This window comes from Cricetulus griseus (assembly GCF_003668045.3).
Source record: "Cricetulus griseus strain 17A/GY chromosome 1 unlocalized genomic scaffold, alternate assembly CriGri-PICRH-1.0 chr1_1, whole genome shotgun sequence".
Classification (NCBI taxonomy): domain Eukaryota; kingdom Metazoa; phylum Chordata; class Mammalia; order Rodentia; family Cricetidae; genus Cricetulus; species Cricetulus griseus.
The window spans coordinates 151,728,949-151,743,135 of record NW_023276807.1 but is presented as its reverse complement, the minus strand read 5'-3'; the positions used below and the strand labels follow the sequence as shown (position 1 = coordinate 151,743,135).

At 39.0% G+C, this 14,187-nt stretch overlaps 1 protein-coding gene across 2 annotated transcripts in view; it reads left to right on the top strand.

The window, feature by feature from the left end:
- The window catches only part of Tmprss11f (transmembrane serine protease 11F), a 79,401-nt gene that overhangs the window by 39,892 nt on the left and 25,322 nt on the right, over positions 1 to 14,187 (top strand). For both annotated transcript variants that reach the window (XM_027390987.2, XM_027390988.2), the window contains exon 3: positions 5,756 to 5,910. In XM_027390987.2, the coding sequence (XP_027246788.1) occupies positions 5,756 to 5,910 (155 nt within the window). The remainder of the gene's footprint in view (positions 1 to 5,755; positions 5,911 to 14,187) is intronic.

The following is a 14,187-nucleotide window of genomic DNA, read 5'->3' as shown; positions in this document are numbered from 1 at the left end:
CCCAGCACTGCCTTTTTACTCAGTTACAAATTAAAGTATTAACAGATCAGGATAGAATAAAAACTCTGGTGGGTTTGTAATCTCAGAAGACTTTTGTTTTAATGGCTTTGTTTAACGTGTATTACCTCTACTGTGATCAAGATTTTATTTTAGAATTGTAGAGACTGAGCTTAGACTTAGCTGAACTAGTCTGACTGCCAATGACTAACTAATTTGAGCATAAGAGAGAGTTTGTGGGGAACAGACCTATGTAGTTGTCCCGACCCTTGGGACAGCAATCTAGAGCAAGAAGTCCAGGGAGGGGAATGGGGACAAGAGACTCGAGAGAATGACCACAAGACAGGATTCTGATCAAGTGGCAAATTTTGTTTTTTCCAGGCTAGTTTATATAGTCAGTAGTATGGGGTAAAGGGGAGCAGGAGAAGAGGCCAAGAGCCAGGTGTTAGTTCAAGCAGGATGTTAGAAAACTATAGAAGGAGGATGTTGGCAGGGTAAAAAGTTCATGGGTGGTGGGGAGAGAGGGAGGGTTACCTAGGTGAATGGTGGGACAAGGGAGGGTTGCTTAGGTAAGTGGTGGGATTCGGGAGGCTTGCTTAGGTAAGTGGGCTTGTGGAACAAAGGATTGACGTCTGCGTCATGTTGTTCCTTCTGGGTGCTCATGTTTCTAGAGGCCATTTATAATCAAAAGACAGTTCTATAACCGTGTGGCTTGCCAAATTTGGCCTAAAGGTTCATGCCAAGTTGTATGGCTCCCAACAGACCTAGGAAGAGCTGGAAGAAGGACAGATTAGGGGGAATGTGATGTAATTCTGTTTAAATAAAATTTTAATTTAAAATGTAAAATATTAAAAAAACAATAAAAGGACACTTTGGAGGATATACCTTTTTTTCTCCCATTTAACATAAAAAAGATGGCTCAAATAGTGAATTGTGTTTGGGTTATACTTTTCTTCATTATATATTTTCTAGTTTTTGTCTCCATTTTACTTTAACATAAAGAAAATAAAAGCAAAACAAACGGATGTCCCCTAAGAAACCTAGAGAGTGAACATGATTAATTCTTTTCCTTCAAACAGTGGTAGCACAAAGTACTTAGAAATTGTAAGACATTTCTATTTAGCATCTAATTCACATGTGTGAATTTCATGCTCAATCCAGGAGTCATAATAGGAATATTTAAAAGCACTAGGTGTAATGATAACTCTTTCCATCTCAAACACATCTCTATATTCATTCCTATATCCTATTCCCCATTTTTCCTTTAAAAACAGATTGACTGTGATCAGTACTATTTATAACCAATCCCATTTAAATGAAAACAAACATGTATAAGAAATATTTGGGAATTTGGGCGTCGTTCATTCCAAACTGCTTCCTGCTGGTTGAGGGTGATGTCCATGGGGATCATGATAAAACACAGAAACCTGGCTAGGTCCTTGTTTTTGTAGTCTGTAAGGCTGTTTTAGATGTTGGATCACCTGGGACACTGTTTTGGGGGGGTCTTGCTTCATCAAACCGTATTAGTCTGGAAGTAATCCATAGCTTTACATTTTCGGTGGAAACATAAGCAAAAAATCCTTTCCCAAGTAACCAACCTGTCCTTGTTTTTAAATTTAGAAGTCAAAGCATTTTTAAAATATGTAAGTTGGTTTAATTTAGCAGCACCTATAATCAAATGTATTTTAGCAGCTTAGCTCTTTCCTGGGCAATCAAACAATTTAAAGTCAACAGTATAACATACAGTATCCAGACTCTGTGAGTATTTTCCATCTTTACCTGGCTTTTATTATTCTATTTCTTTTACTTTCTGTTTATTGTTTTTCCTTTTTTCCCCGAGACAGGGTTTCTCTGTGGAAATCTGACTGACTCTGTTTCTGGAGTGCTAGGATTAAAGGCATGTATTAGTATACCCAGCTACTCATTACTTTTTATTTTCTCTCCCAAACCTATGTATATTTTTTCTTTAATGTAAATCTGTATCTTTTTCTAATCACATGAGTCTTATGTGCTGGCCAGCAACCAAGGTTTTGGCTGCTATGTAAATGAGGAAGCTGCTCTTAAAAGGAGTCTCTGCATGTCTCTTAATGCCTGGGAAATAGAGCTCATCCAAGAAATGCTACTATCAAGAAACTGTGCTTGCCTCTGTTCTTTTTGTTTCTAAAATCTCTTTTTAAGTTTTTGTGAAGTTTTTATGTGGAAGTTCGTAAAACCACTTGGGCGCCATTTGTAATGATAACTCTTTTTGCCAGCTGCCTGAGTTCCGCTGCCATGTTAGGGCCCCCAAATAACACAGAGAGATTAATATTTATTACAATGCTGGTGGCCAATGACTAGGATTTATTATTTGTTAGCTCTGTCTTAAGTATCAACCATAACCATTAATCTATATATTTTATAAAGATTTATCTTATTGAGGACACTGGCATGCGTCCTCTCTCCCCAGAATCACAGGGTGACTCCCTCCCTTTCCTACATTTCCCAGAATTCTCCTCCTCTCCTAGTCCCATCTAACTTGCTTCCTTATTGGCCAACAGTGCTTTATTTATCAACCAATAAGACAAACATATACACAGAAGGACCTACCCCATCAACTAGGGATTTAAATAGCATGAAAAAAACTATATCAAAATTTAAACTAATAATATGCATAAACTTCAGGTAACACTTCAGCCTACAGAATGAAAACATTTGCTTACTACACTTCTGCCAGAGGATTAATATATAGAACATACAATGAGCAATCAATACAAACAAATCTCCCCTAACAAAGAAACAAATAAAAAAAAATATCTTGGCATGGGAGATATAGTGTGGCCCAGTGAGAAACACAGTATACCCTTTAGTCCATACATCTTTACTTGTAAATGTTCATTGCAATGAGTTACTGGTCTAGCTCAAGGCCTCTGGCCTCTGCTATATTATCTATACTGGGCCCTCACTGGAACTTATCTTGGATATCCTATTGTTACTTTGTGTCATGGAGATTCTGTAGCATTAGATCTGCAGGTCTGGTCCCTTTACAGGCTTCAGCAGTTCACATATAAGGTGAGTATAGGGGTGGGCTACTTCATAATCTTGGTTCTGGGCCTGAGTGGTAGCTGGGTCAGCCCGCTTTCCCTAATCATCACTACCCAGGTAAGCTCTCCAGCACTACCCTGGTTAGCTTACCCAATGTAGTAGACAGCAAGAAGTGGGTTCAGTTCTCTTGTTCTCATGCCTTTGGGTCCTGCTCACCTAAACTCACACCCCCAGGGGTAGCTCTACTGTTTTGCTGAAGCAGGGTGCAGGACTGGCTTTCCATATTGCTTCACTGGGTTATGGGCAGGACCAGTTCTGCTTTCATGTCCAAGAAGTTGGCTCTCTGCATACACTTTGAAGATCATAAATTCCCTAAGGCAAAGCCTAATTTTTGTTTATATTTTTATTTCTGATACCAATTATTAGTAGTGAGCACTTTCTCACATCTCACCCTTTTAGTTTTTCTTTTTCACATTCTGTTTTCTCTGTTGTCTTTTTTTTTATTTCTAGCAAAATTTTATTCCTTGAAGTTTTAATAGTGTAGCTTAAGCTGGGCACAGCAGCACATCCCTTAGTCCCAGAACCCTCAAGGCAGAGGCAGGGATCAACCCAGATATTTGTGGGTTAAAAACCCATCTTGTCTACATAGTGAGTTTCAAGTCAGTCAGGCTATATAGTGAGTGCTTGTCTCAACAAACAAATGAAGAAACACCCACACACAAACACAAAAATAATGTAGCCTTCTATAATATGGTAAAATAAAATATACCATATCAGTCTAAAATGTTGTTTCTTATATAAACTTTTAAAAACTGAGCTGTAACCAATTATTTCTATGTCTTTCCCCTCTACTAAAGTATAGGAATGCCGAAAGCAAAGCACATTTAAAAACCTTTAGGTAAATATGATGATTTGTGAAGCACTTTAATGTCATAGGTAACAACATGAGATTGCTTTTATAGTAGTGAACATTTTCATTTTATATTTTCTAAATAAAATTAAGTTTTCATAGAAATACAAAAATCATAGCACTGGATGCTATTTGAGGAATCAGAAGTTAAGTCAATAGCAACTTTTTGTGTGAGGAAAAAATAGTCTAAGTGAGTGATGTCCTGAAGTAATGTACCAGGGAAACTGGGACAAACGAATGGGACTTGTCATGGGTGCCCTGAATACTGGAATGCCATCAGGGGTGAGATTTTGCTGGAGAAAACAATAAACTACAAAGAACCCTGTGCATGTCTTTGTAAGTGATGATGTTACTTTAAAATAAAAGAGAGACTAGTTTGTATTTAATTTATTTTAGTTACGTGTATGGGTGTTTTGTTAACGTGTATTTGTGCACCACATGCATGCAGTACCGACACAGGCCAGAAGAGGGAGGCAGATAATTTGCAACTGGAGTTACAGGCGATTGTGAGTCTCCATGTGGGTGCTGGAAATCAAATCAAGGTCCTCTGGAAGAGCAGAAAGTGCTCTTAACAACAGATCTCCCTCCCTCCCTCCCTCCCTCCCTCCTCCTCCTCCCTCCTCCCTCCTCCTCCCTCCCTCCCTCCCTCCCTCCCTCCCTCCCTCCCCCTCCCTCCCTCCCTCCCTCCTCCCTCCCTCCCTCCTCTCTCTCTCTCTCTCTCTCTCTCTCGCCCCATATGGCTTACTTAAAATATAAGCCATTAAGACTTTTTAAGTCTTACTAATATCTTTTATTTTTAACCAACTACAACGGATGAAACTATGTAAAGTTGTGCTTAAAATCTTCTTTCTTTAAATGACAAACTATTGCTTATAAAACATACATTTTAAAATTTAGGCTTTATATTTCACTACCAAGCATTTAAATTTCCATGATCACACACACACACACACACACACACACACACACACACACACACACACACACACACACAAAAGTGCAAAGAAATCATCCCATTGAGAGAAGTTAACTAAAATGTGTACTGTGCTTGTGGTTTGGGGAGGGTATACACACTGCGGTGTTCTCGGTGAGATTTAAGTAACCCAGTGTTACTTAGCAATACAAATTATTTGACAAAGAAATAAATGTAAGAAATGCATGATTCTGTGGGCCATGTTCTCTGGGGGGCCTCTATCCCCTCTGATGACTGCAATCTTTTTTCCTCTCTTCTGCAGTGTTCCCTGACTTCTAAGGGATCTGATGGAGACTTCTGATTTAGACTCTCTCTCCATTGAATCTATTTTATTTTATTCATTTTATACACCAACCACAGTTTCCCCTTCCTTTCTTTCTCCCCCTTCTCCCAACTCCCCACAATCACTTCCATCCATTCCTCAGAAAGAGAAAGGCCTCCCATGGGGAGTCAATAAAGCCTGTCACATCCAGGACCAGGCCCCCCTCCACACCATACCAAGGCTTAGCAAGACATCCCACTAAATAGAATGGGTTTCAAAAAGCCAGCTTATATACTAGTGATAGATCCTGGTCCCACTGCCAGGTGTCCCACAAACAGACCAGGCTACAAAACTGCCACTCACATGCAGAGGGCCAGGTTAGATCCCATGCAGGCTCCCCAGCTGTGAGTCTAGATTCCATGAGCTCCTACAAGTTGGAGTCAACTGTCTCTACGGGTCAAGAATATAACTGGGAAACCCACTGAATCTATTTTGAATAAAAGCGAAACAAGAAGAAATAAGGAAATGCACATAAGAAGGAATCATGATGAAGTCTATTGAATTGCTAATATTTTTCATTCTGTTATCTCAGACCAGTTGAATTTTCAGAAACCGAATACCCACGAATTGAATATCAAAGAAGACAACAACAATTTTGGGACCCTATTCGACTATCTCTTTTCACATTGGCGATTGTAGCAATAATAGGAATAACAATTGGCATTGTGACTCACTTTGTTGTTGAAGGTAAGTCTCCAGGTCATGTTTCTATTGTACAAGTGCATTCTGTTGCATAAAATTTGACATTTTGATGACATGAAGTGGTAAATATTATTTTATTGATGTAAAAGTATAGTTTGCTAAGAACAGAAAGCCTGCATTGCACATTTCTAAATATTAAAATTTTAAATAGGTACCACACTGACAGGCACATGTAAATGAAACACAAAGAAGAATTTTTTAAAAAGGAAAAATATCTTTAAAATTAAGGACAAATATCATCAAGTTATGAGCTTTTCAGATTCAATATATTGATGAATCACCTCCAGAAAGCTTGCGAAAGATTGTGATAGACTCAGTAGTGTTAGCTACTAGTCCCAGTTATTCAGGAGGCTGATACAGGAGAATTATGAGTTCAAGGACTGCCTGGGTTAAAAAGTGAGATCAAGGATGGTATCATCAAATGAACAGCTTGTCCCAAAATTTAAGAAGTAAGGAATGGTGAAGATGAAGTTAAGTAGAAGAGCAATTGCCTAGGAGATGCTAGGTTGTGGATTCAAATCCCCCATACCATGAAGAAATGGGAAGGAAGGAAGGAAGGAAGGAAGGAAGGAAGGAAGGAAGGAAGGAAGGAAGGCAGAAGACAGACAGGGAGGAAGGAAGAAAGGAATGAGGGGAAGGAGGGAGGAAGGAAGGAAAAGGATGGAAGGAGAGAGAGGGAGAAAGGAATGAAGGAAGAGGGGTTAGAAGAAAGGATAAGGGAAGGGGGAAAAGGGGGGAAGGAAAGGGAGGGTAATAGCTTATTATATAAAAATGTTACCCCCAAAACATCTTTAGGAAGCCAAAGTCAACATTATATTTGAAGTAAAATAATTTCATGACTGGGGGAGAAAGAAAAACTCAGAACTAATTTTTAACTGCATGGAAAAATGGTATCACAGATGAGCCAAATGACATGGAGCTAAGATCCATTTACCTTTGTCTTTGCGTATTTGTAAACATAAATGACTGAAACTTTGTTTAAAATTTTAGGTATTCCCACAAGTCATAACAATGACACGACACCTGAACAATCTATAAAGAAAAAGTGAAAAGTATCCAAAATTCCCAGCTTGCTTTTCTACACACCTTAATTGGCTCATTAATATTTATTTCTTAGTCAAACCCAATTCACATTATCTCCTATAATTTTATCTTTCTTGTTGACATTTTGGGTTAAACTTAGTAAAGTGGGTTTATGTTTAAATTTCCCTTCTTATGCTGGTAGATTCAGAACCTGGGGGGCTGGGGCAGAAGACTCACCAGGTCAGTCTAGAAGGTATGTAAATTCCCAGTCAGTCTGGCTGGAGAATGAGACATGTCTTAAAAATAGTAAATAAACGCAAAAGAACACACACATGCCCAATGCTGCAGGTGCTCAAGAAAGAAACAGTGAAGGAATAATAAAACTAGTGTTAGAAAACATTTTAAATAAGCTGCTGTGATAGGCACTCATCCAATGAGGTCCTCATCCCAATCTTCACACTGCGTGAATGACATCATTTCTTTTTTCTTTTTTAATTATTTTACTTTAATTAGAAAGAAGATCATTTTCCATGTCAATCCTCCCCTCCTCCCCTGCTCCCCGAAACAAACACCCTACCTATCCCATATCCTTTCTGCTCCCCAGGGAGGGTGAGGCCTTCTGTAGGGGGTCTTCAGAGTCTGTCATATCCTTTGGGATAGGGCCTAGGCCAACTCCCTTGTGTCTAGGCTCAGGGAGTATCGCTCCATGTGGGATGGGCTCCCAAAGTCCATTCCTATGCTAGGGATAAGTACTGATACACTACAAGGGGCCCCATAGATTTCCATGGTCTCTTCACTGACACCCACATTCAGGGGGTCTGGATCAGTCCCATGCTGGTTTTCCAGCTATCAGTCTCGGAACCAAGAGCTGTCCCTTGTTCAGGTCAGTTGTTTCTGTGGGTTTCACCAGCCTGGTCTGGAATCCTTTGCTCATCACTCGTCCTTCTCTGCAACTGGATTCCAGTTCAGTTCAGTGATTAGTTGTGGGTGCCTGCTTCTACTTCCACCAGCTACTGGATGAAGGCTATAGGATGGCATATAAGTCAGTTATCAATCTCATTATCAGGGGAGGGCATTTAAGGTAGCCTCTCCTCTGTTGCTCAGATTGTTAATTGGTGACATCTTTGTAGCTCTCCAGACATTTCCCTAGTGCCTGATTTCTCTTTAAACCAATAATGTCTCCCTCTATTATAGTATCAGTATTTCTTATCTTGCTGTCTTCTGTTCTTCCCTCAACTCAACCTCCCTGGCCCATCATGTCCTTCTCACTTCTCTTCTTCTCCCTTTCTCACTCACCTAGTTCCCTCTCCCCTCCTCCATGATACCAATTTGCTCAGGAGATCTTATCCCAGGGGACCATGTATGCCTCCATTAGGGTCCTCCTTGTTTATTAGCTTAAAGGCTGGTAATCCTTTACTCTATGTCTAAAATCCACACATGAGTGAGTACATACCATGTTTGTCTTTTTGTGACTGGATTACCTCATTCAGGACGGTATCTTCTAGTTCCATCCATTTGCCTGTGAATTTCAAGATTCCATTGTTTTGTTTTTGTTTTTGTTTTTTGTTTTTTGTTTTTTTTTTTCTGCTGAGTAGTTCTCCATTGTGTAAATGTACCACATTTTCTCTATCCATTCTTCAGTTAAGGGGCATCTAGGTTGCTTCCAGGTTCTGGCTATTACAAATAATGCTGCCATGAACAGAGTTGAACAGATGTCCTTGTATGAAAGTGCTTCTTTTGGGTATATGCCTAAGAGTGGAATTGCTGGATCTTGTGGTAGACTGATTCCCATTTTCCCAAGGGATCGCCATACTCATTTCCAAAGTGGCTGTACGAATTGGCACTCCCACCAGCAGTGGAGGAGTGTTCCCCTTTCTGCAATCCTCTCCAGCATAAACTGTCATTGGTGTTTTTTATTTTAGCCATTCTGACAGGTGTAAGATGGTATCTCAGAGTTGTTTTGATTTCCATTTCCATGATATATAAGGATGTTGAACACTTTCTTATGTGTCTTTCAACCATTTTAGATTCCTCTATTGAGAATTGTCCATTTAGTTCTGTACCCCACTTTTTATTGGATTATTTGGTGTTTTGGAGACTAGCTTCTTGAGTTCTTTGTAAATTTTGGAGATCAGCCCTCTGTCAGAAGTGGGGTTGGTGAATATCTTTTACCAATCAGTGGCCTGTCGAGTGTGTCTTGCTGAGTGTGGCCTTTGCCTTATAGAAGCTTCTCAGTTTCAGGAGGTCCCATTTATTAATTGTTGATCTCAGTGTCTGTGCCACTGGTGTAATGTTCAGGAATTGGTCTCCTGTACCAATTTCGTACAAGGGTATTTCCTACTTTCTCTTCTAATAAGTTCATTGTGGCTCGATTTATGTTGAGGTTTTTGATCCATTTGGAGTTAAGTTTTTTGCATGGCGATAGACATGGATCTATCTGCAGTCTTCTACATGCCAGCATCCAGTTATGCCAGCACCATTTGTTGAAGATGCTTTCTTTATTCCATTGTATAGTTTTAGCTTCTTTGTAAAAAAAAAAAAATCAGGTGTTTGTAGGTGTGCGGGTTAATATCAGGGTTTTCAACTCTATTCCACTGGTCTAACTGTCTATTTTTGTGCCAATACCAAGCTGTTTTCAGGACTATTATAACTCTATAATAGAGCTTTAAATCAGGGATGGTGATGCCTCCGGAAGTTTTTTTATTGTACAAGGTTGTTTTGGCTATCCTGGTTCTTTTGTTTTGGCCTATAAAGTTGAGAATTTTTTTCAAGGTCTGTGAAGAATTGTGCTGGGATTTTGATGGGGATTGCATTGAATCTGTAGATTGCTTCTGGCAAGATTGCCATTTTTACTATGTTGATCCTACCTATCCAAGAACATGGGAGACCCTTCCATTTTCTGGTATCTTCTTTAATTTCTTTCTTTAGAGACTCAAAATTCTTATGATGCAGGTCTTTCACTTTTTTGGTTAGCATTACCCCAAGGTATTTTATATTGTTTGTGGCAATTGTAAAGGGTGATGTTTCTCTGATTTCCTTCTCAGCACATTTATCATCCATATATAGCAGGGCTACTGATTTTTTTTTAGTTAATATTGTATCCTGCCACTTTGCTGAAGGTGTTTATCAGCTGTAGGATTTCCCTGGTAGAGTTTCTCGGGTCTCTTATGTCAACTATCAAATCACTGGCAAACAGTGAAAGCTTGACTTCTTCCTTTCCAATTTTTATCTCCTTGATCTCCTTTTGTTGTCTTATTGCTCTAGCTAAAACTTCAAGGACAATATTGAAGAAATATGGAGAGAGAGGACAGCCTTGTCTTGTTCCTGATTTTAGAGGAATAGCTTTGAGTTTCTCTCCATTCAGTTTGATGTTGGCTGTTGGCTTACTGTATAGTGTTTTTCTTATGTTCAGGTATGTTCCTGTTATTCCTGATCTCTCCAGGAGCTTTATCTTGAAGGGATGTTGGATTTTGTCAAAGGCTTTTTCAGCATCTAGTGAGATGATCATGTGGTTGTTCTTCAGTTTGTTTATATGGTGGATTACATTGATAGATTTTCAAGTGTTGAACCAAACCTGCATCCCAGGGATGAAGCCTACATGATCATGGTGGATGATTTTTCTGATATGTTTTTGGATTCGGTTTGCCAGTATTTTATTGAGTAATTTGCATCAATGTTCATGAGTGATATTGGTATGTAGTTCTCTTTCTTAGTAGTGTCTTTGTGTGGTTTGGGTACCAAGGTAATTGTAGCCTCGTTAAAAAAAAAAAGTTTGGCAATGAACTTCTGCTTCTATTGTGTGGAACAACTTGAGGAGTATCGGTGTTAGTTCTTCTGTGAATTTCTGGTAGAATTCTGCACTGAAGCCATCTGGCCCTGGGCTTTTTTTTTTTTTTTTTTTTGGCTGGGAGATTTTGATGACTGCTTCTATTTCCTTAGAGGCTATAGGTCTGTTTAAGTTGCTTATCTGTTCTTACCTCAATTTTGGTAAGTGGTATCTGTTCAGAAAATTTTCCATTTCCTTTAAATTTTCTAATTTTGTGAGTACAGGTTTTCAAAGTATGATCTGAAGATTCTCTGGATTTCCTCAGTGTCCAATTATATGTCCCCCTTTTTCATTTCTGATTTTGTTAATTTGTTTGTTATCTCTGCCTTTTGGTTAGTTTGGATAAATGTTTGTCTATCTTGTTGATTTTCTTGAGGAACCAACTCTTCGTTACATTGATTCTTTGAATTGTTTTGTTTTGACTTTATTATTTCTGCCCTCAGTTTGATTATTTCCTGGCATATACTCTTTGTGGTGAATTTGCTTCCATTTGTTCTAGAGCTTTCAGCTGTGATGTCAACTCTCTGGTGTGACTATTCTCTAGTTTCTTCATGTGAGCACTTAAAGCTATGAACTTTCCTCTTAGAACTGCTTTCAAAGTATCCCATAAGTTTTTTATGTTGTGACCTCATTTTCATTGAATCCTAGGAAGTCTTTCATTTCTTTCTTTATTTCTTCCTTGACCTAGGAGTGGTGCAATTGAGCATTATTCAATTTCCATGAGTTGGTAGGTTTTCTGCAATTTGTGTTGTTTTTGAATTCTAACTTTAAAGAATGGTGATCTGATAAGACACAGGGTGTTATTCCAATTTTATTGTAACTGTTGAGGTTTGCTATGTTGCCCAGTATGTGGTGGATTTTAGAGAAGGTTCCATGTGATGCTCAAAAGAAGGTATATTCTTTTTTTCTTTGGATGGAATGTTCTATAGATGTCTGTTAATCCCAATTGGGTCATAACTTCTGTTAGTTCCTTTGTCTCTTTGTTAAGTTTCTGTCTGGTGGTCCTGTCCAGTGGTAAGAGTGGGGTATTGAAGTCTCCCACCATAACTGTGTGAGGCCTTATTTGTGATTTGAGTTTTAATAATGTTTCTTTTACGAACATTTGTGCCTTTGTATTTGGGGCATGGATGTTTAGAATTGAGACTTCTTCCTGATGGATTTTTCCTGTGATGAATATGAAATGACCCTCATCTCTTTTGATTGATTTTAGTTTGAAGTCCAATTTGTTAGATACTAGGATAGCTACCCCACCTCGTTTCTTGGGTCCATTTGATTGGAATATCTTATCCCAACCCTTTACTCTGAAGTAATGTCTGTCTTTGAATTTGAGGTGTGTTTCTTGTATGCAGCAAAAGGATGGATTCTGTCTTCGTATCCACTCTGTTAGCCTGTGTCTTTTTATAGGCGAATTAAGAACATAATATTGAGAGAAATTAAGGACCATTGAGTGCTTATTCTTGTTTGTTTTTTATTTGTTGTTGGTAGTGGTATTGTATGTGGATTTACCCTGCTTTTTCTTTTGGGTTTTGGTTAAGTGGGATTATCTATTGCCTATGTTTTTGTGAGTGTAGTTAATTTCCTTAGGTTGGAGTTTTCCTTCCAGTACTTTCTATAGGGCTGGATTAGTGGTTACATACTGTTTAAATCTGGTTTTGCCATGGAATATCTTTTTTTCTCCTTATAGTGTTTGAAAGCTTTGCTGGGTATAGTAGTCTGGGCTGGCATCCGTGTTCTCTTAGAGTTGGTAGAATATCTATCCAGGTCCTTCTGGCTTTCAGAGTTTCCATGGAGAAGTCCGGTGTAATTCTGATAGGTTTGCCTTTATATGTTACTTGGCCCTTTTCCTTTACTACTCTTAATATTCTTTCTTTATTCTGTATGCTTGGTGTTTTAATTATTATGTGATGAGGGGGCTTTCTCTTGTGGTCCATTCTATTTGGTGTTCTGTAGGCTTCTTGTACTTTCATTGGCATGTCTTTCTTTATGTTGGGAAAGTTTTCTTCAATGATGTTGTTATATATGTTTTCTGCACCTTTGAGTTGGTCTTCTTCACCTTTTTCCATACCTATTTTCCTTAGGTTTGGTCTCTCATGGTGTCCCATATTTCCTGGATATTTTGTTTTAAGGATTTGTTGGACTTAAGATTTTCTTTGCTTGATGAATTTATTTCCTCTAGTTTATCTTCAGCGTCTGAGATTCTGTCTTCAATCTCTTGTATTCTGTTAGTTATGCTTGCATCTGTGGTTCCTGAAGTTTACTCAGCTTTTCCACTTCCAACATTCCCTCAGTTTATGTTTTCTTTATTGTTTCTATTTCAGTTTTTAGGTCTTGAACTGTTTCCTTGAGCTGTTTAATTGTAATTCCTTGCATCTTTTGGGTTGTCTTTTCTTCCATTTCTCTGAAGAATTTTCTCATTTCCTCTCTTATGGTCTCTATCATCAGCATGAAGTTGTTTTTAAGGTTGCTCTCTTCTGCTTCATCTGTTTTCTGATGTTCAGGTCTTGCTGGTGTAGAGTCCCTAGACTCTGGTGGTGTCATATTGGTTTTCCTGTTGTTGGATGTGTTCTTATATTGTTGTCTTCCCATCTCTTCTTCCAGTGGGTGCAGGTGGTGTCTCTTCCTTTCCTGGTGTGTATGGGTCCAAGGTTCTCTTCTGGTGGGTGCAAGAGGGTCTGATACTCTTATGGGTCTCAGGGTGGGTGCAAGCGAGTCTGAGGCACAGGCTCTCCAGGTGGTTGGGAGTGGGACTAGCACAGAGATGTCAGCAGACTCTGGGTTGTTTGGTCCTCAGGGGCTGAGTCTATATGCCTGCAGACCCCAGGACAGGAATTCCCAGAGTGGGCAGGTGGAAGTTGGAGCCAAGGCAGGAGTTGAAGTAGGTCACCTTTGCCCTGAGTGGGGGCAGGAATAGCCCCGCATTCTCAGCAGACTCAGAGTTGCTTGGTCCTCAGGGCAAGACATCATTTATAATGTAGAGATGGGGACATTGTATTCATTTTCTGTATGGTCCCTAAGTATAATGGCAAAGATCCTCCGAAGACAGAGTGGGGAAAAGAGTTGAAGGGGAAGGCAATGAAAGAGAAGGGGAAACTGGGTCATATAATGTGGAGCTAAAGGATGAGGTCACTCTAGGAAATGACAAGACAGATTTTCCCAGAAAGACCAAACTCCATCACATGGGGATTTTAAAACTATTAACTGCCATGAGACTTTTCACTTCCAGAACTATATGAAAACAAATTTATATTGCTTGTATATAACCTAATTTAGTTACCTTTTTATGTACATAAAAAGGGGGATTACTGAAAGTTATAGATGTTAAAGAATACCAACCACCAAATTTCTTAGGCATTTATCTTGGTATACATGTGAACATGTATAAGCGTTTGCCTAGGAAACACTAAGATGTAAAA